We start from the raw sequence: 23,117 nt of genomic DNA, 5'->3' as shown, positions 1-23,117 counted from the left end.
CAAGTGTACAGAACTTTGCAGTATATTTGAGGTTTAAAAAGGCTTCTAAAAGTTAGTAATTTCCACTTTAAAATGTCAGACTTGATGTTCCCTTACAAAAATTATATCAACCCCTACAAACATTTCCATTAATTATAATTACAATTTCCTGTTGCTGCAGGATAACTATTCTGCTGTAGCAAACTGCCTCAAATGAAGATCCTACGTCTGTATTAGGAAAAGTATGTTGTAAAGACAAAGAGAGAAAACTGCTCAGCAGGCGAGAAGCTGGCAGTCACTCCCCCTCTACCCTCCACCTTCTCCCCCCTTCGGCTGCTGCTCTCCCGCCTCTCCTTACCCACCCCCCAGCCCTTTCCCAGGTCACCTGCCATTCTCAGTCTGGCCTGAGATTGATGATGTCACCCTTCAGGCTCAGTGCAAAAGGGCTGCACCGCGTGCCTGTCCCGATGACTGTGTTTATCCTCGCGGGCCAGATTAGACTTACTTTAGGCCGGACTGCTGAGTTTTCACACTTGACATGTGTTACTGATGGATGTCAAAGGGGGCTTTGGGTAGGGGAGGGTGACAGTACACACCCACATAGTGTTTTATTTTTATTTGACAAACACACACAGAAACACACACAGAAACACACGCACACACCTCAGGACAGGACTGTCTGGCCGCTAGGGGCCCCTATTGCGTGTGCAATTACCCACCTTTCTTTTCAGGCCAGAGAAAAGAAGGGGGGGGGGGGGGGGGAGAAACAGTCCCACTAAGCAGTATTTTTTGTTTCCTGTGGCAGAAGACAAATGGACCCCCCCCCATCCTCCCTCAGCATCTCTCCACCTCCCCCCTTTCTTGTAATCCCATCTCCTGGTCCTCTCAAAGTCAATGTCAAAGAACACCACCGTCACAGAGAAGAAAGCCCCCTTTCCCTCCACCTCCGTATCTGACCAATGTGACATGACTCAGCACTGTGTCCCCTTCCAGTTTTTCAGTGTGATCCTCCACCCCCCACAAACCCACACCCCTCACCTCCATCCACCACTAGGCAACCCAGCACGCACGGATACACACACGCACACACGCACGCACACACACACACACATAACCAGACGTTCACTTCCCCCACCAGCCTCTCTTCATCTACTAATTGGCTCTGAATGAAAATACTGTTATTTATTCCTTGCCCACTTCATTCATTCCCCTCTTCCTATTCCTCGATAGAAGAGTGGAAGGAAGTCCCTGAATGAGTGTATGAGCCCCATTTCCCTTTCATCTCTTGTTTTCCACTCTGACTCAAAGGGTGTCAGGGGCCATTAGTGGCATGGGGCGGGGGGGGGGGGGGGGGGGTAAGGGAAGGGGCCCCTTCCTCATCCTATAGTTCCCTACAGTCACTAGCCAAGACTCCTGAACGAGCTTGATACAGATTCTGGAAGAAGAGAAAAAGTGGTTCTCCATGTTTTAGAATATGTTTTGTAGAGCTGTAAACAAGATTTAGTAAGATTTAGTTCTTATCTTTCCTCACCAAATAATGACATTTCAGTAGGAGTGTTTTAATCACATGCATTCTCTATAGGCTACCATGTTATGTGTGATATGTTTCATTTCTGACGTGGTCAAGACAGCCTTCTCTAACACGTCATCTCTTTGTCTTTAGGACCTCATCGTAGACCAGACCATTGAGAAGGTGTCCTTCTGCGCGCCCGACCGCAATTATGACAAGGCTTTCTCCTACATCTGCCGTGACGGCACCACACGCCGCTGGATCTGCCACTGCTTCATGGCCCTGAAGGACTCGGTGAGGGTGTGTGTGTGAGAGAGAGAGAGAGGGCCCAGCGACTAGATTAATCCAATCCCTGCATCGCTCGCCCAGAGATTAGGATTACTCTAGGGTTATCTCTATCTCAATTGCTTCTTGGAGCGCTATTGACTGTGACCTCCTGGCACTCTGAGCCACATTTTCCTCCAGGGTGATAACCACTTTTATAGCATAATGGAACGAAAACGGAGTGCCAAGTCATTCCTCACAGACATGGTTCTGGTTTGATAAAGCATTTTCCAGTAGGGAAATTGACTGGCTTCAGGCTATGTTCAGACTTGTCAATTGTGTATTTTTTTTGTATTAGTACCCATTCACACATAACAGCGTTTTACAGACACGCAAACATGCATGCACCCACGTACACAGACACACCAAAAGGGTGTTGAGGAGGAGTGTTGACCGGGTGTGTTGTGGTCACCAGGGCGAGCGTATGAGCCACGCCGTGGGCTGTGCCTTCGCCGCCTGTCTGGAGAGGAAGCAGCGGCGCGAGAAGGAGTGCGGCGTCACAGCCTCGTTCGACGCCAGCCGCACCTCCTTCGTGCGCGAGGGCTCGTTCCGCGTGACGTCGTCCAGCCAGCAGGGTGGCGAGCGCGAGGACATCATGAAGCAGCTGCAGGACAAGAAGAAAGGTATGTCCCATCCGGAGATGAAGAGCAGCACAGACACACAGATAGAAACATCTGTCACTCACATTCTAATGTATCACTGGAAAGTCAAATGCGGCCTGTATTATAGAGCTAACAGGAGGATACACTCACTGTTGATCGTCGTTGTTGTTCACCTCAATCACTCTGAAGTGTAACAACACATATACTGTATGTTGGCAACATTAACCCAGGTCATGGTAGTCCAACATTAACCCTGGTTATTATAGTCCAACATTAACCCTGGTTATTATAGTCAAACATTAACCCAGGTCATGGTAGTTCAACACTAACCCTGGTCATTATAGTCCAACATTAACCCAGGTCCTTATAGTCCAACATTAACCCAGGTCATGATAGTCCCACATTAACCCTGATCATGGTAGTCCAACATTAACCCTGGTTATTATAGTCTAACATTAACCCTGGTTATGGTAGTAAAACATTAACCCTGGTTATTATAGTCCAACATTAACCCTGGTCATGGTAGTCCAACATTAACCCAGGTCATGGTAGTCCAACATTAACCCAGGTCATGGTAGTAAAACATTAACCCTGGTTATGGTAGTCCAACATTAACCCAGGTCATGGTAGTCCAACATTAACCCAGGTCATGGTAGTCCAACATTAACCCTGGTCATTATAGTCCAACATTAACCCTGGTGATTATAGTCCAACATTAACCCTGGTGATTATAGTCCAACATTAACCCTGGTCATGGTAGTCCAACATTAACCCTGGTCATTATAGTCCAACATTAACCCGGGTCATTATAGTCCAACATTAACCCTGGTCATGGTAGTAAAACATTAACCCAGGTCATGGTAGTCCAACATTAACCCAGGTCATGGTAGTAAAACATTAACCCTGGTCATTATAGTCCAACATTAACCCTGGTCATTATAGTCCAGCATTAACCCAGGTCATGGTAGTCCAACATTAACCCAGGTCATGGTAGTAAAACATTAACCCAGGTCATTATAGTCCAGCATTAACCCAGGTCATGGTAGTCCAACATTAACCCAGGTCATGGTAGTAAAACATTAACCCTGGTCATGGTAGTAAAACATTAACCCAGGTCATGGTAGTAAAACATTAACCCTGGTCATGGTAGTAAAACATTAACCCTGGTCATTATAGTCCAACATTAACCCAGGTCCTTATAGTCCAACATTAACCCAGGTCATGATAGTCCCACATTAACCCTGATCATGGTAGTCCAACATTAACCCTGGTTATTATAGTCTAACATTAACCCTGGTTATGGTAGTAAAACATTAACCCTGGTTATTATAGTCCAACATTAACCCTGGTCATGGTAGTCCAACATTAACCCAGGTCATGGTAGTCCAACATTAACCCAGGTCATGGTAGTAAAACATTAACCCTGGTTATAGTAGTCCAACATTAACCCAGGTCATGGTAGTCCAACATTAACCCAGGTCATGGTAGTCCAACATTAACCCTGGTCATTATAGTCCAACATTAACCCTGGTGATTATAGTCCAACATTAACCCTGGTGATTATAGTCCAACATTAACCCTGGTCATGGTAGTCCAACATTAACCCTGGTCATTATAGTCCAACATTAACCCGGGTCATTATAGTCCAACATTAACCCTGGTCATGGTAGTAAAACATTAACCCAGGTCATGGTAGTCCAACATTAACCCAGGTCATGGTAGTAAAACATTAACCCTGGTCATTATAGTCCAACATTAACCCTGGTCATTATAGTCCAGCATTAACCCAGGTCATGGTAGTCCAACATTAACCCAGGTCATGGTAATAAAACATTAACCCAGGTCATTATAGTCCAGCATTAACCCAGGTCATGGTAGTCCAACATTAACCCAGGTCATGGTAGTAAAACATTAACCCTGGTCATGGTAGTAAAACATTAACCCAGGTCATGGTAGTCCAACATTAACCCAGGTCATGGTAGTAAAACATTAACCCAGGTCATGGTAGTCCAACATTAACCCAGGTCATGGTAGTAAAACATTAACCCTGGTCATGGTAGTCCAACATTAACCCAGGTCATGGTAGTAAAACATTAACCCAGGTCATGGTAGCAAAACATTAACCCTGGTCATGGTAGTAAAACATTAACCCTGGTGATTATAGTCCAACATTAACCCTGGTCATGGTAGTAAAACATTAACCCAGGTCATGGTAGTCCAACATTAACCCAGGTCATGGTAGTGAAACATTAACCCAGGTCATGGTAGCAAAACATTAACCCTGGTCATGGTAGTCCAACATTAACCCAGGTCATGGTAGTAAAACATTAACCCTGGTCATGGTAGTCCAACATTTACCCTGGTCATGGTAGTCCAACATTAACCCAGGTCATGGTAGTCCAACATTAACCCTGGTCATTATAGTCCAACATTAACCCTGGTGATTATAATCCAACATTAACCCTGGTCATGGTAGTAAAACATTAACCCAGGTCATGGTAGTCCAACATTTACCCTGGTCATGGTAGTCCAACATTAACCCAGGTCATGGTAGTCCAACATTAACCCTGGTCATTATAGTCCAACATTAACCCAGGTCATGGTAGTCCAACATTAACCCAGGTTATGGTAGTCCAACATTAACCCAGGTCATGGTAGTCCAACATTAACTCTGGTCATGGTAGTCCAACATTAACCCAGGTCATGGTAGTCCAACATTAAGCCTGGTGATTATAGTCCAACATTAACCTGGGTCATGGTAGTCCAACATTAACCCAGGTCATGGTAGTCCAACATTAACCCAGGTCATGGTAGTCCAACATTAACCCTGGTGATTATAGTCCAACATTAACCCTGGTCATGGTAGTCCAACATTAACCCAGGTCATAGTAGTCCAACATTAACCCAGGTCATGGTAGTCCAACATTAACCCTGGTGATTATAGTCCAACATTAACCCTGGTCATGGTAGTCCAACATTAACCCAGGTCATGGTAGTCCAACATTAACCCTGGTCATTGTAGTCCAACATTAACCATAGCAAATTGTACTCTCCAGAGCCCCCATGTACCATCCCAGCCATCCCCCCTGGCACCTCCTCACCCCCTGAGGGCGAGGCCTCGCCTGTGGGGCAGGGGGTGGAGCACGCAATCCCGCGGCGCCACGCGCCCATTGAGCAGCTGGTGAGGCAGGGCTCCTTCCGAGGCTTCCCGGCCCTCAGCGGGAAGAACTCGCCGTTCAAGAGGCAGCTCTCGCTGCGCCTCAACGACCTCCCTTCCAACCTGCAGCGCAAGACCGCCGACTTCCAGAGCAAGAACCCAGGTTAGCCTCACCTCTTTTTGTTAGCTTAGCTAAGTCTCTGCATTCTACGATCTAGGACAAAGAGTGGTTAGCCTCACCAGTCTAGGACAACATAGTCCTGCAATGCCACACTTCCATGTTGTGTTCATCACTCGGAGGAATCCTGGAAATCAAGGCTAATGTCAATCAGAGCCTGGAGTTTTCCTCTCTTCATGACCTGACCAAGGATAATTCAGGACTTTTCCCGGTCAGATCATGGGTCAGGAAAAACTCTGAACCTTTATGACAAAGTATGGTGGTGTTTATAATTATTAGTATTTGACCAGGAACAAGTGAAGCCAGAGATTCATTGATCGGGGTCATAATAGCACTGAAGTTGATCATCAGTGTGTTATTAAAGCTGTGGCTGTTTGCTGTGGTTGATTGCTGTGGCTGATTGCTGTGGCTGATTGCTGAGTCCATGTAATGGTTATTTTTAACAAGTATAACAATTAGGATTCCCAACACAGATTTTTGTTCCTGCTGTAGTGAGGTAGATTAAACCTCTCAGTTATGTTGATTATAGTTATAATGAGCAGACCTCAGCTTTAAATCATTAATAAACACACATTTCACCTCTGATGGTTGCAGCACAATTGTACCTGACATCTATTTACATTCATGTACGTAGCAGTAGCAGTACTAGCGTTGTGTCCAGAGATTCTCTCTTTCGTATAGGATCTGTACCTATTTGAATCCCACGCATGCATAGAAGACACGCACACACCCACGCACACACTTAGCCAGCAATAGAAGCCACACAAGCATGAACACACGCAAGCACAGGACACATGTACACACACCCACACACACAGTAGCAGCTAATTTCACTGCCTCGCCCCTCCCCAGTAGTCCGCCAGGTCTCTCAGTGAACAATGTGTCTATAAATAGTCTCCACTAGACCAGTCCCTCTACAGCCATAGATCCAGGGATTTTAGTACACACAAACACAGACACACGCACACACATGCACACACAGTGATGTACACACTCACACACGCATGCACGCACACAGGCATACACACACACACTACACTACTACACAGAGAAACCCCACAGTTTCTCCCTTCCTCTTTGAACCCTATGGGCCAATCAAATGTTCAGAGAGAGAGACCTTACAAGGCAGGCCTGTCAGGAACAAAGCAGTTCAGACTGCTGTCTCCAGACAGAAAGACACTACATCTGCACCTGGAGTAGTTATTCTAAGCAGGGTCATTCATTGGGCACCAAACAGAAGAAAACGGTCTGAAACAGGGAGTGACTACTTAAACCTGTCCAATAATAAATGGCCATTTTCATTTTCCGTTGCAAAAGGTTTTGCTATGCTGTGCCCTAATGAATAGGACCCAACAGAAAGACCGTGCAGCGGGCGCTCCATAGGAATTACGTCCAACATTGACCCCTCTGGTTCTGTTTGGCCCCACAACTCTCTCTGCCCACAGGCTTCGCTCACTCTCTCTGTCAGGGACAGGTCACTGAAAGGGGAATTACACAAATGATGAGCTATTTTTTATCTACTGGTTATAGGTTGAGATTTTCCTTCTGTTTTCTACACTAAGGATTTAGGCTATAGATAATCTCATGCATGAATAACAGACCTGTTGGGTGTGTTACAGAGGAACTTTTATTTTCTGACTTTGAAGTACAAAAGATGATGAAGACCTCATAGGACCATGGGAACAGATTACATTTAAATAAAGGGCTTAGAAATGTTTACATCCGGTGTCATGTACTTTAATCCTATATCATTATATAAGTGTATGTTTGTCCCAAGACTTTAATCTTGCCATCAAATCATCCAAAGGAAAGCCAATCCTCAAAATCCTTCTCCCCCTCTGTAGTCCCAGAGATGGATCTGTCTGTGTGTGGCGAGGCAGACAACAGCATCAACGCTCTGTGCAGCCAGATCAACCATTCCTTCACCAGGCCCTCTGAGGAACTCTTCTCCAACCCCACCCCCAACGGCCTGCCAGCCTGCACTGTGCCCCCAGCCATCCCCCCTCCACCCGCCCCCCTGCAAGGTAACTAACTCATTGACTACCTTATCATTCTCTCTCTATGAGCTCTAGTCTGGCTTAACATGTGTTGTACACCTCAACTCCAACTTTGCATTCGGAATGCGTTTGTATTTGTAATGTTTCTAATGCCGATTTGCTTCTAATGCTTGTAAGGCTGATTTGCCTGAAAAGTGTCAGTTATGTGTGTATCTCTGTGGTGTGCTATAGCGTAGGTCACCAAATAGCCGGCAATGCAGCTTTTCAAAGTCCCTTTCCCTGATGTTTGTAGAGATCCCGTTCATGGTAAACGCTGCGCATGTCGGCTCAACCCTTGCATTGAATCCCGGCCCTAATCAGAAAAGGCTGCCGAATAGGGAGTGTGTGTCCTCTGTGCTTGTCATGGTAAAGCTGTAGAGAGATCCAGCAGCAGGGTTGATGTAACGTGTGATTGACATGTTGCTCTCTGCTTCTCTCCCACAGCCACGTCCTCCTGGGTGCAGGCGGAGCCCCCGGTCCAGTCCCCTGTCCACAGTGGACACAGGAGGACGCCCTCCGAGGCTGAGCGCTGGCTGGAGGAGGTGGCCCAGGCCGTCAAGGCCCAGCAACAGACCCCCAACCTGCCCCCGCCACCCATCCAGCCCACCCCTGCCATTCCAGGGCCACCCATGTCAAACGCAGCTATGTCTGTGCCACCTATGTCTAACCCACTTATGCCTGGCCCACCTATGTCAGGTGTGCCCATAATGGGGGCATCCATGCCGGGGGCAACCATGCCAGGGGTACCTGGCTCCCTGCCCACTTCCATGCAGCCCTTTCCTTTGGCGTTTGATGCCACTCCTGCGCCCGTGAGCCTGTATAACCAGCCACCCCTGCAGCCAGCGTTTGTACCCATGCAGGCCTACATGCCCGCCCTGGCCAACAGCATGGTGTACTCCAACGCCAGTGTGCCTGTGGTGGGCATCACGCCTTCCCAGATGGTGGCTAATGTCTTCTGCACGGCAGGCGGCTCTACCGGCGGGCCTTCCATGGGCATGTGCACAGGGCCCAAAATGGGCACGCTCACCGGCGGACATCGCCACTCTTTCTCCGGCCAGCCGGGCGGGTTCCCTATGCCACCCTTCGGAACTCATCCCACCGTCAACGGCCTCCCCCACAACATTCCCACCTCCCCCGCCACCATCATGCAGAACGGCACCAGCAGCAATAGCAGCAGCTGGCCACCGGAGGGCGCACAGCAGGCCAACCCGTCCCCAGCCAATGCCCAGGAGGTTGATCGCTTCGAGGCAAAGTGGGCCGCGCTGGAGACCAAATTGCAACCCAAGGCGGCGCCCAACCCTTTCTCCAATGACTTGCAAAAGACCTTTGAGATCGAGCTTTAACTCTGTATTAACCCAGGTCGGGCCACTGCATAGACTATGATGATGCAGACACCCAACCACAATGAACCACTCCACCCCCCCCCTCCAGCCCCCTGCCCCTTAATGCTGTCGCTCCCCATCTTCTTGATTTTCTCCTCCTCTGTTGAGACCCCAGGATGTAAATTGGGTCTGAATGAAGGGGGGACATGATGACTGTGTATGGGGTTCCTCGCGATGCATTCCCTGGGATTTCTAGCAATCATGTTCTGCGTGGGGATCTATGGAAGAGCCAGAGAATATGGATACATCACATGACACTGAGATGAGACACTGAGAGAGATTATGTTGATGGTGCCCAAGCACAGCAAAGGCCCTGGTTGACTAGCCAATGACACGAATCGATGGTGGAGACCCAAAGGGAGGCGTCGACCAATAAGAGTGACAGGCAGTTTGATTGCCAAAATGGTTATATTTATGATTTTTACTTAGCTTTTAACCTGTTATAGTTTTACATTGTTGTTTCTCCCTGTATTTATTTGTGTGGAACTGGAAAGAGGAGGAAAATAACTAGCAGCTGCAACTGTGTCAGCGGAGAGAGCAAAGAGAGCGAGTGAGTCATGAAACGAGAGGCTGGAAACGAGTGTAAATAGCATGCTTTTTTCACCCTCTATTTATTACCAATCCATGTATAACGGTCAATTTGCTACTCAACCCAAATGAGTCACCGTTAGCTAAATCACCATGGTGATCTCACCCCTCTGTCCCAGTGCCACTCCACCTGCAGGACAGACACACTAGAACCCTAGAACATTCTGGAAAGGGTCCAAATAGTGCGGCACATTCCAAGTTGGTTGGTTGATTCGCATTATATTCTAAAACATGGTAGTAGTCACCCGCGTACCAGTGTAGTCAGTCAACACTATGAGAGTCTATTTGGAAGTGTTGAGCCTAAAATGTATGAGATTAGGGATGGGAGATCTTGAGCACTTCGTAAGATAAAGAGGGTAAGTTTGGGGTGAGTTATGATGTTTTTTTTGTCACTGGGGGCTGCGTTTGAAATGGCACCCTATTCCCATATAGGGCCTTGGGCAAAAGTAGTGCCTCCCTATAGGCACAGACGTAAATTCAACTTCTATTCCACGATGGTTCAACGCAATTTCCTAGAAATGACGTATATACAACGTTGATTCAATCGGTGTGTGCCCAGTGGCCTGGGTCAAGCTGCACTTCTGACATAATGGGACTACAGTCCGTTTGTAGAGGCTTCTGGATCCAGGCTCTTGTCTTGAGGCCATTGTGACTGGAAGAAGTTATGGCACCTGCTGTGTGTGGTCTACCAGGCTGAGTAAAGATGGCTAGAGGAAGTGATGAGTCATTTACCACTTTAAACAGACAGAGGAAGGCATCCATCTTTGTAGAGGGAAAACAAAGACATGAAAGTGACACGGATAGTCGGGGGGGGGGGGGGGGGGGGGGGTGGAGAAGGTGAAAGATAGACTGAGAGAACGAGGGCATGTGAGAATGAGTTTGAGGATGTGGACTATTGAAAGGCTGTGGTGAACTGAGAAAAGATGAAAGAAGGAAGGGGTGGATTAATCAAATACCATACAGGCAAAACGGTACGTTAAACAGACTGGTTGTTTAATTCCTTTAAACTCCTTTCACTGCTCCCAAACAAAGGCACTTCTGTTAGAGTTATAGTCACCATGCATTTAGCGCTCGGCAGAAACAATACTTTACTGTTTGATCGTAATCTCAAAAGAGGCAAGCATTTCCTTCCGTGAACTTTAGTTGAAACACACAAAGACAATAAATGTGCAGTATACTATAGCTACAACCCCATATTGGAATTTTAACCCACTTGGCGGGACTTCCATTGGGAGGTCAAGGCGGGGCAAACGCATGTGCTTCGATGGGATGCTTTATGCTATTTGTCATTATACTGCTTTATGTACGATCCTGCCTCAGACGACATGAGTGTCTGGGAGTGAGACGGAGTGGGACCCAGGGGACCAGTGTTATTGAATGGACATCACAACTAGACAAACAGGCTCCATCCATCCCGCTCTCCTGGTCATTAACTCCTTAGGACTCCTCGGCCAATCAGGCTTTGTCATTTTTACATGCGGCACAATACTGGCTGACATCCATTCGCTTTCGCAAAGATATAAATCACCAGTGAGGGGCCCAAGTTTTTGCTCATTTAGACAAATCGGTTTTCTAAATTTATTCTCTCCCCATCTTTTAAGAGAGAAAAAACGTAGTCATTCATGAAATTGCTGTTTTCATTTCGTTAAATTCCCGTTATTTACACGCCCTCTAAATTAAAATGTAGGTTAATGACGTTCAGAATAAGAAACTAAATGACCTCATAAACTTGATTGTAAAACCATAGTGTAGTGATAACAAACCAGTGGAGTTTATTTTTATTCTTTATTTACAGAATTTTGTATTTAAACCTACATATTTGTATTGTAATTACATTGTACAAAGATAAATAAATAATATAATATTAAACTTGTGTTGGTGTCTGTGTTTTTTTGCATTCTGTATCGTGCTCTCCCTCCCTTTCTCCCAATGCAGGTCATGTACCTGTCTTATCCCCACCAATTCATAAGAACTTTATCTTCCCCAGTACTAATAGATCAAATGTATCCGCACCCTGTGCCAACGGTGATGCATATAACATTGGCATAAAAGAACACTCATGTCAACTGTCTACTTCTAAAGATGGTCAACAGTTGAACAGCACCAGTCATTGACTGAAGTAAATAATCTCCGTAGCTGTATTTTTTTTACATCTCAAACCAACTGTATGCCCTGAAAGTCATGGAGTAAAAACGTTGAAGAATTCTCTCCTATTGAACGCATTGACTAGGCTTGCCGACTCTACCGCTGTTCACAGGACTCGCAGAGCAGCCCGGGCAGCCTTCTCCAGTGTCTTGACAAAAGCTCAGGCCGCTAATGTGACCAGACAAGGCCCCTTTTCTTCCCCAAGGGCCATGAAAAAGAGGACAGCCACAGAACACTTGAGTCATTTTAGTAGTAACTCTCTCGCCATTGTCTTTCCCCAACTGCTCACTGCAGCGCTGGGGAAGAATCTGGACAACAAGAAACACAACAAAGACACAGTCAGAGAGAGACAGAACGAGGACAGGCCCCACTACTACAGAACAGTGCAAGGGAAATGGGTTGCCATGGACACAGCAGTGAAAGGGTCATGTATAAACACCCCAAAACTGCCAGAGTAGGCAGAAAAAGCGTGATGCGTATATAAATGAAACTGCCATAAGGAAAGAATGGTGCTAGAAATAATAAAGCAGACTAATGTGCTCACATGTAGGCCAAATCCTAGTGGTGTCTGTCTGGCCTGAGGAGAAGCTGTCATCTAAGACTTCTCACTGTTTCTATTATGGACATGCTCTACTGCAGGGCCCATATTCATAAAGCGTCTCAGAGTAAGAGTGCTGATCTAGCCTCAGTTTCTCCTTTTAGATCATTATGAATCAGATTACATAGACAGGAGGGGACCCGATCCTAGATCAGCACTCCGACCCCGAGATGCTTTATGACTAAGGGCCCAGGTGTCTGAAAATGAATCCCTGCATTTAATGAGATGGGTTCATAATCCCCTAAAGTCATTCATTAAAACAAACCCCTAAACAATAAAAAAACAGTGCAATTTTATGCAATCATTTTTTATCTGCTTTCCGTCTGGTGCGTCACACAGTGCAGTGAGGGTGCGATGGCGGTATGTGATAGAAGAATCCGAATCAGTAATCGTGTTTGTGTAATAGCTCTTACCCAGATAGTGGAATTAGCAGATAATACGTTCACTGCTATTGTTTCTGGTGTTTTTAAGATTGGTGCATGGATACTGTGGCACGTCTGTTTCCAGATCACATCTGTTAAAAGTGGCTTTACCACCGTTAGAATCATGTTGGTAATTGCTATGGATGTGAATTGTAAGCGCTCGCACGTGACCTTTAAAGTCCTTGAGGTGAGGGAGGTGATTAAGTAGATTCATTACGTACGTTTAGACATTGATCAGTTCAGAGTCCATTGTTCTCACACGTACAGTCATTCAACAAGGTCATTTGAACATATGAATGATGTATTTTAACATCTATTATGTTGCTTAAAGAATCCTTTTTCTTCAGTGTAAAAATGGTGGTTGGAAGTCGGCCCCAAGCAACCTCAAATGTCAAAACACACACACAGACACACATGTAAACGAACGCAAGCACGTTTGCATATGTACTTGCACACACACACGCTTGCACGTGCACGCACCCTACCAACCCACTCTCTCTCACACAAACACACACACACACACACCACACACCACACACCACACACACACACACACACACACACACACACACACACACACACACACACACACACACACACACACACACACACACACACACACACACACACACACACACACACACACACACACACACACACACACACACACACCACCATTCTAGAAGGTTGGTTGATGTTGTTGCCTATGAGGCCTGGCTGGTTGGATACTTTTTCCTCACCACCTCCCACTCTTTTCCCCACCATTGTGCCCAAACCTGGAGCTCAGACTGGAGCCTTGGCACAGCCCAACCGCACTGGCGCCATTTCATCTCTTGCCAGCTCCTACCAACCCCTGCCAGCAGCTGTCATTCATAAATACCAAGCCTGATAGCTGTTAGGGTGTCCTAGGGAGAACATGATGTCCACGTAGACTACCCATAGACCAATATGGGTAGTCCACAGTGTGTGGAACTGACAATATACATACAACTAACCTCTTCCAACAGGGGATTATCGTTTATGACCATCATCGGGAATAAAATAGACTTCCATAGTTGGAACAGATGCCTGACTACATTTGAACGTAATGCTTAGATTTTTCCACCACCTTCACTGCCGTCTAAATCTGTGTACACAACAGATGCAAGACGTTATGCAATTGTTCAAAGCTCCTGTACATTATGTGATGCAGTAAGGGTCATCACTAGTGTGTTTAATCTGCAGTCTGCCATCCTGATCTCATGCTGCCTGCTTCTACATGGGATTCATGTATTACAGTAAGCCAACATGGATAAACAGTTGGCATGTACATCATCATTCAAAACAGACAAGATTACATTGAGTTAACCATTGCTGTCAAAACGTACTATGGTTCAATGATATCAGTAGATATCTAGGCCATAGTGGCTCGGCTGCCTACTTCGAGAAATCACTGTCCAATCACTGTCACTTTGTCAACCACTGCGTTTTGACGCTGCAGGCAGAGAATTAAATTTCTGTTGATGTACCTCCACCTAGTGGCGAGAAATGATTATTGCGCATTACACAACTGATCCATTTTGCATTAGTCATTGTAAGAGCGTCATCTAAAATTGGAATCTCTTTTGTCCCATATCCTTCAGCAGGTTAACTCTGTCTTATGTCCACACTTATAGTCCCATTGATAAAATTAAGTAGTTGGAGTAGGAATTGTTGCGGTGTGTGTGTGTGTGTTTGGTTGTGTGCGCAATTTAATTTTTCCCGTCATAATATAATATAATATAGGCCCCATCACCTCTCCATTATGCTCCAGAACACACACATCACAGTGGGCCGCACCTGCAATGTGCTACGTCATACATTAAGGGGCATGTGAAATGTGAAAAGATCCGATGTGATTAGTGAAAGAAATATCAGAACTGGGCTGCCTGTGTAAACGCAGCCTTAGATCCCTGCTATCCTGCTCACTGAACCCTCCCACTAATCACAATGCCACTAATGGATTAGTAGAACAGAACCATACATCAAGATCAATGTAAACTTCATGCTGGTTCAGGTTAATTTAATCCAGTATTTTATCTTAATCCAGACTCTTTTAGACCATAATGGATATACAGTAGGTGATCAGGTGCTGTACTTCTGACCTTCCTCTGCCTACATTATGCTACAGTCAGTCAATTCAGGAAGTGATTTCAATTTACATTTCTAAAATGTAAACAACTTTTGATATACAGTAGGTTCTCAATTTCAGTTTATTGAGAAGTCATTGGAAATATAAACCCTTTTTTTCAATTATTGAATTGGAATTGACTTTCTGAATTGGCTGACTTCGATTCCAATTGACCCCAACCCTGCTATAATGCTAAACCTATGAGACCGTTGTTGTAAAAATATACCTAGTTGTAAGCTACTTCATATTCCTGTAGAACATTTCCTGTTTATGTCTCATCTTTACATGGGAATAGAGGGTAAGAATGTGTTCCTTCTGTAAAGGAGGCATGTTTTCCACGAGAGGCATGAAACGCCTCATGGCCAAATTCATGTACATACTGTCATTGGTCTGATCCAAGGAAATGGCTGTTGTCATTTCATGGCTCTTAGTCTGTTATCCATGAGAGAAACCTACACAGAAAAACAGATCAATCACCTTCACATGACCTTGGTCTTTCAGGAACTAGCCAATCAGAGGAAGAAATAGAGCGAAGGCCCAGGGCGCTCCATCAACAGAACCTCCACCTATGTTTCCGGGTCAGTTCTTATACCTTCACTCCACTGTGGCTGGTTTTCTACAGCTTGACCGCACATCACATCAGTTCTTATGCAATTCAATTCCTTCTAACTTGACCTGACATTTATGAAGAAGGTGGTTGAGGGTGGAAGGATCTAGAGACATTGCAGAGCTAATGGCCTATATGTACAGTGCCTTGCGAAAGTATTCGGCCCCCTTGAACTTTGCGACCTTTTGCCACATTTCAGGCTTCAAACATAAAGATATAAAACTGTATTTTTTTGTGAAGAATCAACAAGTGGGACACAATCATGAAGTGGAACGACATTTATTAGATATTTCAAACTTTTTTAACAAATCAAAAACTGAAAAATTGGGCGTGCAAAATTATTCAGCCCCCTTAAGTTAATACTTTGTAGCGCCACCTTTTGCTGCGATTACAGCTGTAAGTCGCTTGGGGTATGTCTCTATCAGTTTTGCACATCGAGAGACTGACATTTTTTCCCATTCCTCCTTCTTCACTGACACGTTGCGGTGTTGTCTCAACAGGAGGGGTGGTCGGATTCGCGTTTATCGTTGAAGGAATGAGTATTACACCGAGGCCTGTACTCTGGAGTGGGATCAATTTGGAGGTGGAGGGTCCGTCATGGTCTGGGGCGGTGTGTCACAGCATCATCGGACTGAACTTGTCATTGCAGGCAATCTCAACACTGTGCATTACACGGAAGACATCCTCCTCCCTCATGTGGTACCCTCCCTGCAGGCTCATCCTGACATGACCCTCCAGCATGACAGTGCCACCAGCCATACTGCTCGTTCTGTGCATGATTCCCTGCAAGACAGGAATGTCAGTGTTCTGCCATGGCCAGCGAAGAGCCCAGATCTCAATCCCGTCGATCCCCCCAGAAATGTCCGGGAACTTGCAGGTGCCTTTGTGGAAGAGTGGGTATGAGGAGGAGATTCACTGCAGTACTTAATGCAGCTGGTGGCCACACCAGATACTGACTGTTACTTTTGATTTTGACACCCCCCCCCCCCCCCCCCCCTTTGTTCAGGGACACATATTCAATTTCTGTCAGTCACATGTCTGTGGAACTTGTTCAGTTTATGTCTCAGTTGTTGAATCTTAAGTTCATACAAATATTTACACTTTAAGTTTGCTGAAAATAAACTCAGTTGACAGTGAGAAGACGTTTCTTTTATGCTGAGTTTGTTTTGATTTATTTAACACTTTTTTGGTTACTACGTGATTTTATATGTGTTATTTCATAGTTTTGATGTCTTCAATATTATTATACAATGTGAAAAATAGTACAAATAAAGAAAAACCCTTGAATGAGTAGGTGTGTCCAAACTTTTGACTGGTACTGTATATGAGATTACATACAGTGGGGCAAAAAAGTATTTAGTCAGCCACCAATTGTGCAAGGTCTCCCACTTAAAAAGATGAGAGAGGCCTGTAATTTCATCATAGTACATTTCAACTATGACAGACAAAATGAGGGAAAAGAATCCAGAAAATCACATTGTAGGAATTTTAATGAATTTATTTGCAAATTATGGTGGAAAATAAGTATTTGGTCACCTACAAACAAGCAAGATTTCTGGCTCTCACAGACCTGTAACTTCTTCTTTAAGAGGCTCCTCTATCCTCCACTTGTTACCTGTATTAATGGCACCTGTTTGAACTTGTTATCAGTATAAAAGACACCTGTCCACAACCTCAAACAGTCACACTCCAAATTCCACTATGGCCAAGACCAAAGAGCTGTCAAAATTGTAGACCTGCACCAGGCTGGGAAGACTGAATCTGCAATAGGTAAGCAGCTTGGTTTGAAGAAATCAACTGTGGGAGCAATTATTAGGAAATGGAAGACATACAAGACCACTGATGATCTCCCTCAATCTGTGGCTCCACGCAAGATCTCACTCCGTGGGGTCAAAATGATCACAAGAACGGTGACCAAAGTAACAAAGCCTACCATCAGTAACACACTACGCCGCCAGGGACTCAAATCCTGCAGTGCCAGACGTGTCCCCCTGCTTAAGCCAGTACATGTCCAGGCCCGTCTGAAGTTTGCTAGAGAGCATTTGGATGATCCAGAAGAAGATTGGGAGAATGTCATATGGTCAGATGAAACCAAAATATAACTTTTTGGTAAAAACTCAACTCGTCGTGTTTGGAGGACAAAGAATGCTGAGTTGCATCCAAAGATCACCATACCTACTGTGAAGCATGGGGGTGGAAACATCATGCTTTGGGGCTGTTTTTCTGCAAAGGGACCAGGACGACTAATCTGTGTAAAGGAAAGAATGAATGGGGCCATGTATCGTGAGATGATTTTGAGTGAAAACCTCCTTCCATCAGCAAGGGCATTGAAGATGAAACGTGGCTGGGTCTTTCAATATGACAATGATCCCAAACACACCGCCCGGGCGGAAGGAGTGGCTTCGTAAGAAGCATTTCAAGGTCCTGGAGTGGCCTAGCCAGTCTCCAGATCTTAACCTCACAGAAAATCTTTGGAGGGAGTTGAAAGTCCGTGTTGCCCAGCAACAGCCCCAAAACATCACTGCTCTAGAGGAGATCTGCATGGAGGAATGGGCCAAAATACCAGCAACAGTGTGTGAAGACTTACAGAAAACTTTTGACCTGTGTCATTGCCAATAAAGGGTATATAACAAAGTTGAGATAACTTATGTTATCGACCAAATACTTATTTTTCCACCATAATTTGCAAATAAATTCATTAAAAATCCTACAATGTGATTTTCTGGAATTTCTTTCTCATTTTGTCTGTCATAGTTGAAGTGTACCTATGATGAAAATTACAGGCTTCATCTTTTGAAGTGGGAGAGCTTGCACAATTGTTGGCTGACTAAATACTTTTTTGCCCCACTGTATACAGTGGCTTGCGAAAGTAATCCCCCCCCTTGGCATTTTTTCTATTTTGTTGCCTTACAACCTGGAATTAAAATGGATTTTTTTGAGCTGTTTTTATCATTTGAAAGAAAACTTGAGCGTGCATAACTATACACCCCTCCAAGGTCAAAACTTTGTAGAGCCACCTTTTGCAGCAATTACAGCTGCAAGTCTCTTGGGTATGTCTCTATAAACTTGGCACATTTAGCCACTGGGATTTTTGCCCATTTTTTATGCAAAACTGCTCCAGCTGCTTCAACTTGGATGGGTTCCGCTGGTGTACAGCAATCTTTAAGTCATACCACATATTCTCAATTGGATTGAGGTCTGGGTTTTGACAAGGCCATGCCACGACATTTAAATGTTTCCCCTTAAACCACTCAAGTGTTGCTTTAGCAGTATGCTTAGGGTCATTATCCTGCTGGAAGGTGAACCTCCATCCCAGTGTCAAATCTCTGGAAGACTGAAACAGGTTTCCCTCAAGAATTTCCCTGTATTTGGCGCCATCCATAATTCCTTCAATTCTGACCAGTTTCTCAGTCCCTGCTGATGAAAAACATCCTCACAGCCTGATGCTGCCACTACCATGCTTCACTGTGGAGATGGTGTTCTCGGGGTGATGAGAGGTGTTGGGTTTGGCCAGACATAGCGTTTTCCTTGATGGCCGAAAAGCTACATTTTAGTCTTATCTGACCAGAACACCTTATTGCATATGTTTGGGGAGTCTCCCACATGCCTGTTGGCAAACACCAAATGTGTTGGCTTATTTTTTTCTGTAAGCAATGGCTTTTTTTCTGGTCACTCTTCCGTAAAGCCCAGCTCTGTGGAGTGTACGGCTTAAAGTGGTCCTATGGACAGATACTGCAATCTCCTCTGTAGAGCTTTGCAGCTCCTTTAGGGTTATCAACACACAATATATATATAGGCCTTCTTACATCAGCTGATATCTCAAAGTGCTGTACAGAATCCTAGCCTAAAACCCCAAACAGCAAGCAATGCAGGTGTAGAAGCACGGTGGCTAGGAAAAACTCCCTAGAAATGCCAGAACCTAGGAAGAAACCTAGAGTGGAACCAGGCTATGAGGGGTGGCCAGTCCTCTTCTGGCTGTAACGGGTGGAGATTATAACAGAACATGTCCAAGAGGGTCAAATGTTCATAGATGACCAGTAGGGTCAAATAATAATAATCACAGTGGTTGTCGAGGGTGCAACAGGTCAGCACCACGGGAGTAAATGTCAGTTGGCTTTTCGTAGCCGATCATTCAGAGTATCTCTACCGCTCCTGCTGTCTCTAGAGAGTTGAAAACAGCAGGTCTGGGACAGGTAGTACGTCCGGTGAACAGGTCAAGGTTCCATAGCCGCAGGCAGAATAGTTGAAACTGGAGCAGCAGCACGGCCAGGTGGACCGGGGACAGCAAGGAGTCATCAGGCCAGGTAGTCCTGGGCATGGTCCTAGGGCTCAGGTCCTGAGAAAGAGAGAAAGAAAGAAAGAAAATGAGAAAGAGCATACATTCAGCTTAAATTCACACAGGACATCAGATAAGACAGGAGAAAAACTCCAGATATAACAGACTGACCCTTACTCCCGACACAAACTACTGCAGCATAAATACTGGAGGCTGAGACAGGAGGGGTTGGTAGGCACTGTGGCCGGGAGACACAACCCAAGGGGGGGCGCCAACCCAGACAGGAAGACCACGTCGGTGACTCAACCCACTCAAGTGACGCACCCCTCCTAGGGATGGCATGGAAGAGCACCAGTAAGCTAGTGACTCAGTCCCTGTAATAGGGTTAGAGGCAGAGAATCCCAGCGGAGAGAGGGGAACCGGCCAGGCAGAGACAGCAAGGGTGGTTCGTTGCTCCAGTGCCTTTCCGTTCACCTTCACACTCCTGGGTCAGACTACACTCAATCATAGGACCTACTGAAGAGATGAGTCTTCAGTAAAGGCTTAAAGGTTGAGAACGAGTCTGTGTCTCTCACATGGGTTGGCAGAACATTCCATAAAAAAATTAGCTCTATAGGAGAAAGCCCTGCCTCCAGCTGTTTGCTTAGAAATTCTAGGGACAGTAGGGAGGCCTGCGTCTTGTGATTGTAGCGTACGTATAGGTATGTACAGCAGGACCAAATCAGAAAGATGGGTAGGAGCAAGCCCATGCATTGCTTTGTAGGTTAGCAGTAAAACCTTGAAATCAGCCCTTGACAGGAAGCCAGTGTAGAGAGACTAGCACTGGAGTAATATGAATAGAAAATGTGGTTCTAGTCAAGATTCTAGCAGCCGTGTTCAGCACTAACTGAAGTTTATTTAGTGCTTTATCCGGGTAGCTTTATCCGGTATCCGGAAAGTAGAGCATTGCAGTAGTCTAACCTAGAAGTGACAAAAGCATGGATTAATTTTTTTGCATCATTTTTGGACAGAAGGTTTCTGATTTTTGCAATGTTACGTAGATGGAAAAAAGCTGTCCTTGAAACAGTCTTGATATGTTCTTCAAAAGAGAGATCAGGGTCCAGAGTAACGGCGAGGTCCTTCATAGTTTTATTTTAGACGACCGTACAACCATCAAAATTAATTGTCAGATTCAACAGAAGATCTCTTCGTTTCTTGGGACCTAGAACAAGCATCTCCGAGTTTAAAAGTAGAACACTTGCAGCCATCCACTTCCCTCTGTCTGAAACACAGGCTTTCGGTAAGGGCAATTTTGGGGCTTCACCATGTTTCATCGAAATGTACATCTCTATGTCATGCGCATAGCAGTGAAAGTTAACATTATGTTTCCGAATGACATCACCAAGAGGTAAAATATATAGTGAAAACAATAGTGGTCCTAAAACAGAACCTTGAGGAACACTGAAATTTACAGTTGATTTATCAGGGGACAAATCATCCACAGAGACAAACTGATATCTTTCCGACAGATAAGATCTACACCACGCCAGAACTTGTCCGTGTAGACCAATTTGGGTTTCCAATCTCTCCAAAAGAATGTGGTGATCGATGATATCAAAAGCAGCACTAAGGTCTAGGAGCACGAGGACAGATGCAGAGCCTCGATCTGACACCATTAAAAGGTAATTTACCACCTTCACAAGTGCAGTCTCAGTGCTATGATGGGGTCTAAAACCAGACTGAAGCGTTTCGTATACATTGTTTGTCTTCAGGAAGGCAGTGAGTTGCTGCGCGACAGCTTTTTCTAACATTTTTGAGAGGAATGGAAGATTCAATACAGGCTGATAGTTTTTTAAATATTTTCTGGGTCAAGGTTTGGCTTTTTCAAGAGAGGTTTTATTATTGCCACTTTTAGTGAGTCTGGTACACATCTGGTGGATAGAGAGACGTTTATTATGTTCAACATAGGAGGGCCAAGCGCAGGAAGCAGCTCTTTCAGTAGTTTATTTGGAATAGGGTCCAGTATGCAGCTTGAAGGTTTAGAGGCCATGATTATTTTCATCATTGTGTCAAGAGATATAGTACTAAAACACTTGAGCGTCTCTCTTGATCGTAGGTCCTGGCAGAGTTGTGCAGACTGAGCTTTGGAGGAATACGCAGATTTACACAGAGGAGTCCGTAATTTGCTTTCTAATGATCATGATCTTTTCCTCAAAGAAGTTCATGAATTTATCACTGCTGAAGTGAAAGCCATCCTCTCTTTGGAGAATGCTGCTTTTAGTTAGCTTTGCAAAATACATTTTGGATTGTTCTTATTTTCCTCAATTAAGTTGGAAAAATAGGATGATCGAGCAGCAGTGAGGGCTCTTCGATACTGCACGGTACTGTCTTCCAAGCTAGTCAGAAGACTTCCAGTTTGGTGTGGCGCCATTTCCGTTCCAATTTTCTGGAAGCTTGCTTCAGAGCTGGGGTATTTTCTGTATAACAGGGAGCTAGTTTCTTATGACAAATGTTTTTTGTTTTTAGGGGTGCGACTGCATCTAGGGTATTGTGCAAGGCTAAATTGATTTCCTCAGTTAGGTGGTTAACTGATTTTTGTACTCTGACGTCCTTTGGTAGGCGGAGGGAGTCTGGAAGGGCATCTAGGAATCTTTGGGTTGTCCGAGAATTTATAGCACAACTTTTGATGATTCTTGGTTGGTGTCGGAGCAGATTGTTTGTTGCGATTGCAAACGTAATAAAATGGTGGTCCGATAGTCCATGATTGTGAGAAAAAAATATTAAGATGCACAACATTTATTCCACGGGACAAAAGTAGGTCCAGAGTATGACTGTGGCAGTGAGTAGGTCCGGAGACATGTTGGAGTCGATGATGGCTCCGAAAGCCAGAGTGGGCCTGTGGACTTTTCCATGTGAATAGTAAAGTCATAAAAAATTTGAATATTATCTGCCATGACAAGGTCCGATAGGAATTCAGGGAACTCTGTGAGGAATGCTGTATATGGCTCAGGAGGCCTGTAAACAGTAGCCATAAAAAGTGATTGAGTAGGCTGCATAGATTTCATGACTAGACGCTCAAAAGACGAAAATTTCAGGTTTTTTTTGTAAATTGAAATTTGCTATCATAAATGTTAGCAACACCTCCGCCTTTGCGGGATGCGCAGGGATATGGTCACTAGTGTAAA

The 23,117-nt window shown here is 45.0% G+C and overlaps 1 protein-coding gene across 3 annotated transcripts in view; it reads left to right on the top strand.

The window, feature by feature from the left end:
* Positions 1 to 11,629, top strand: part of LOC110503314 (numb-like protein) — a 74,966-nt gene extending 63,337 nt beyond the window's left edge. For all 3 annotated transcript variants that reach the window (XM_036961495.1, XM_036961496.1, XM_036961494.1), the window contains 5 exons: positions 1,643 to 1,783; positions 2,229 to 2,436; positions 5,472 to 5,735; positions 7,595 to 7,774; positions 8,231 to 11,629. In XM_036961495.1, coding sequence (XP_036817390.1) covers positions 1,643 to 1,783; positions 2,229 to 2,436; positions 5,472 to 5,735; positions 7,595 to 7,774; positions 8,231 to 9,129 — 1,692 coding nt within the window. In that variant the 3' untranslated portion in view covers positions 9,130 to 11,629. The remainder of the gene's footprint in view (positions 1 to 1,642; positions 1,784 to 2,228; positions 2,437 to 5,471; positions 5,736 to 7,594; positions 7,775 to 8,230) is intronic.
* Positions 11,630 to 23,117: the final 11,488 nt, after the last annotated feature.

The sequence above is a fragment of the Oncorhynchus mykiss genome, chromosome 24 (assembly GCF_013265735.2).
Source record: "Oncorhynchus mykiss isolate Arlee chromosome 24, USDA_OmykA_1.1, whole genome shotgun sequence".
Classification (NCBI taxonomy): Eukaryota; Metazoa; Chordata; class Actinopteri; order Salmoniformes; family Salmonidae; genus Oncorhynchus; species Oncorhynchus mykiss.
The sequence above is the reverse complement of the archived record's forward strand: the minus strand, read 5'-3'. Positions and strand labels throughout refer to the sequence as shown.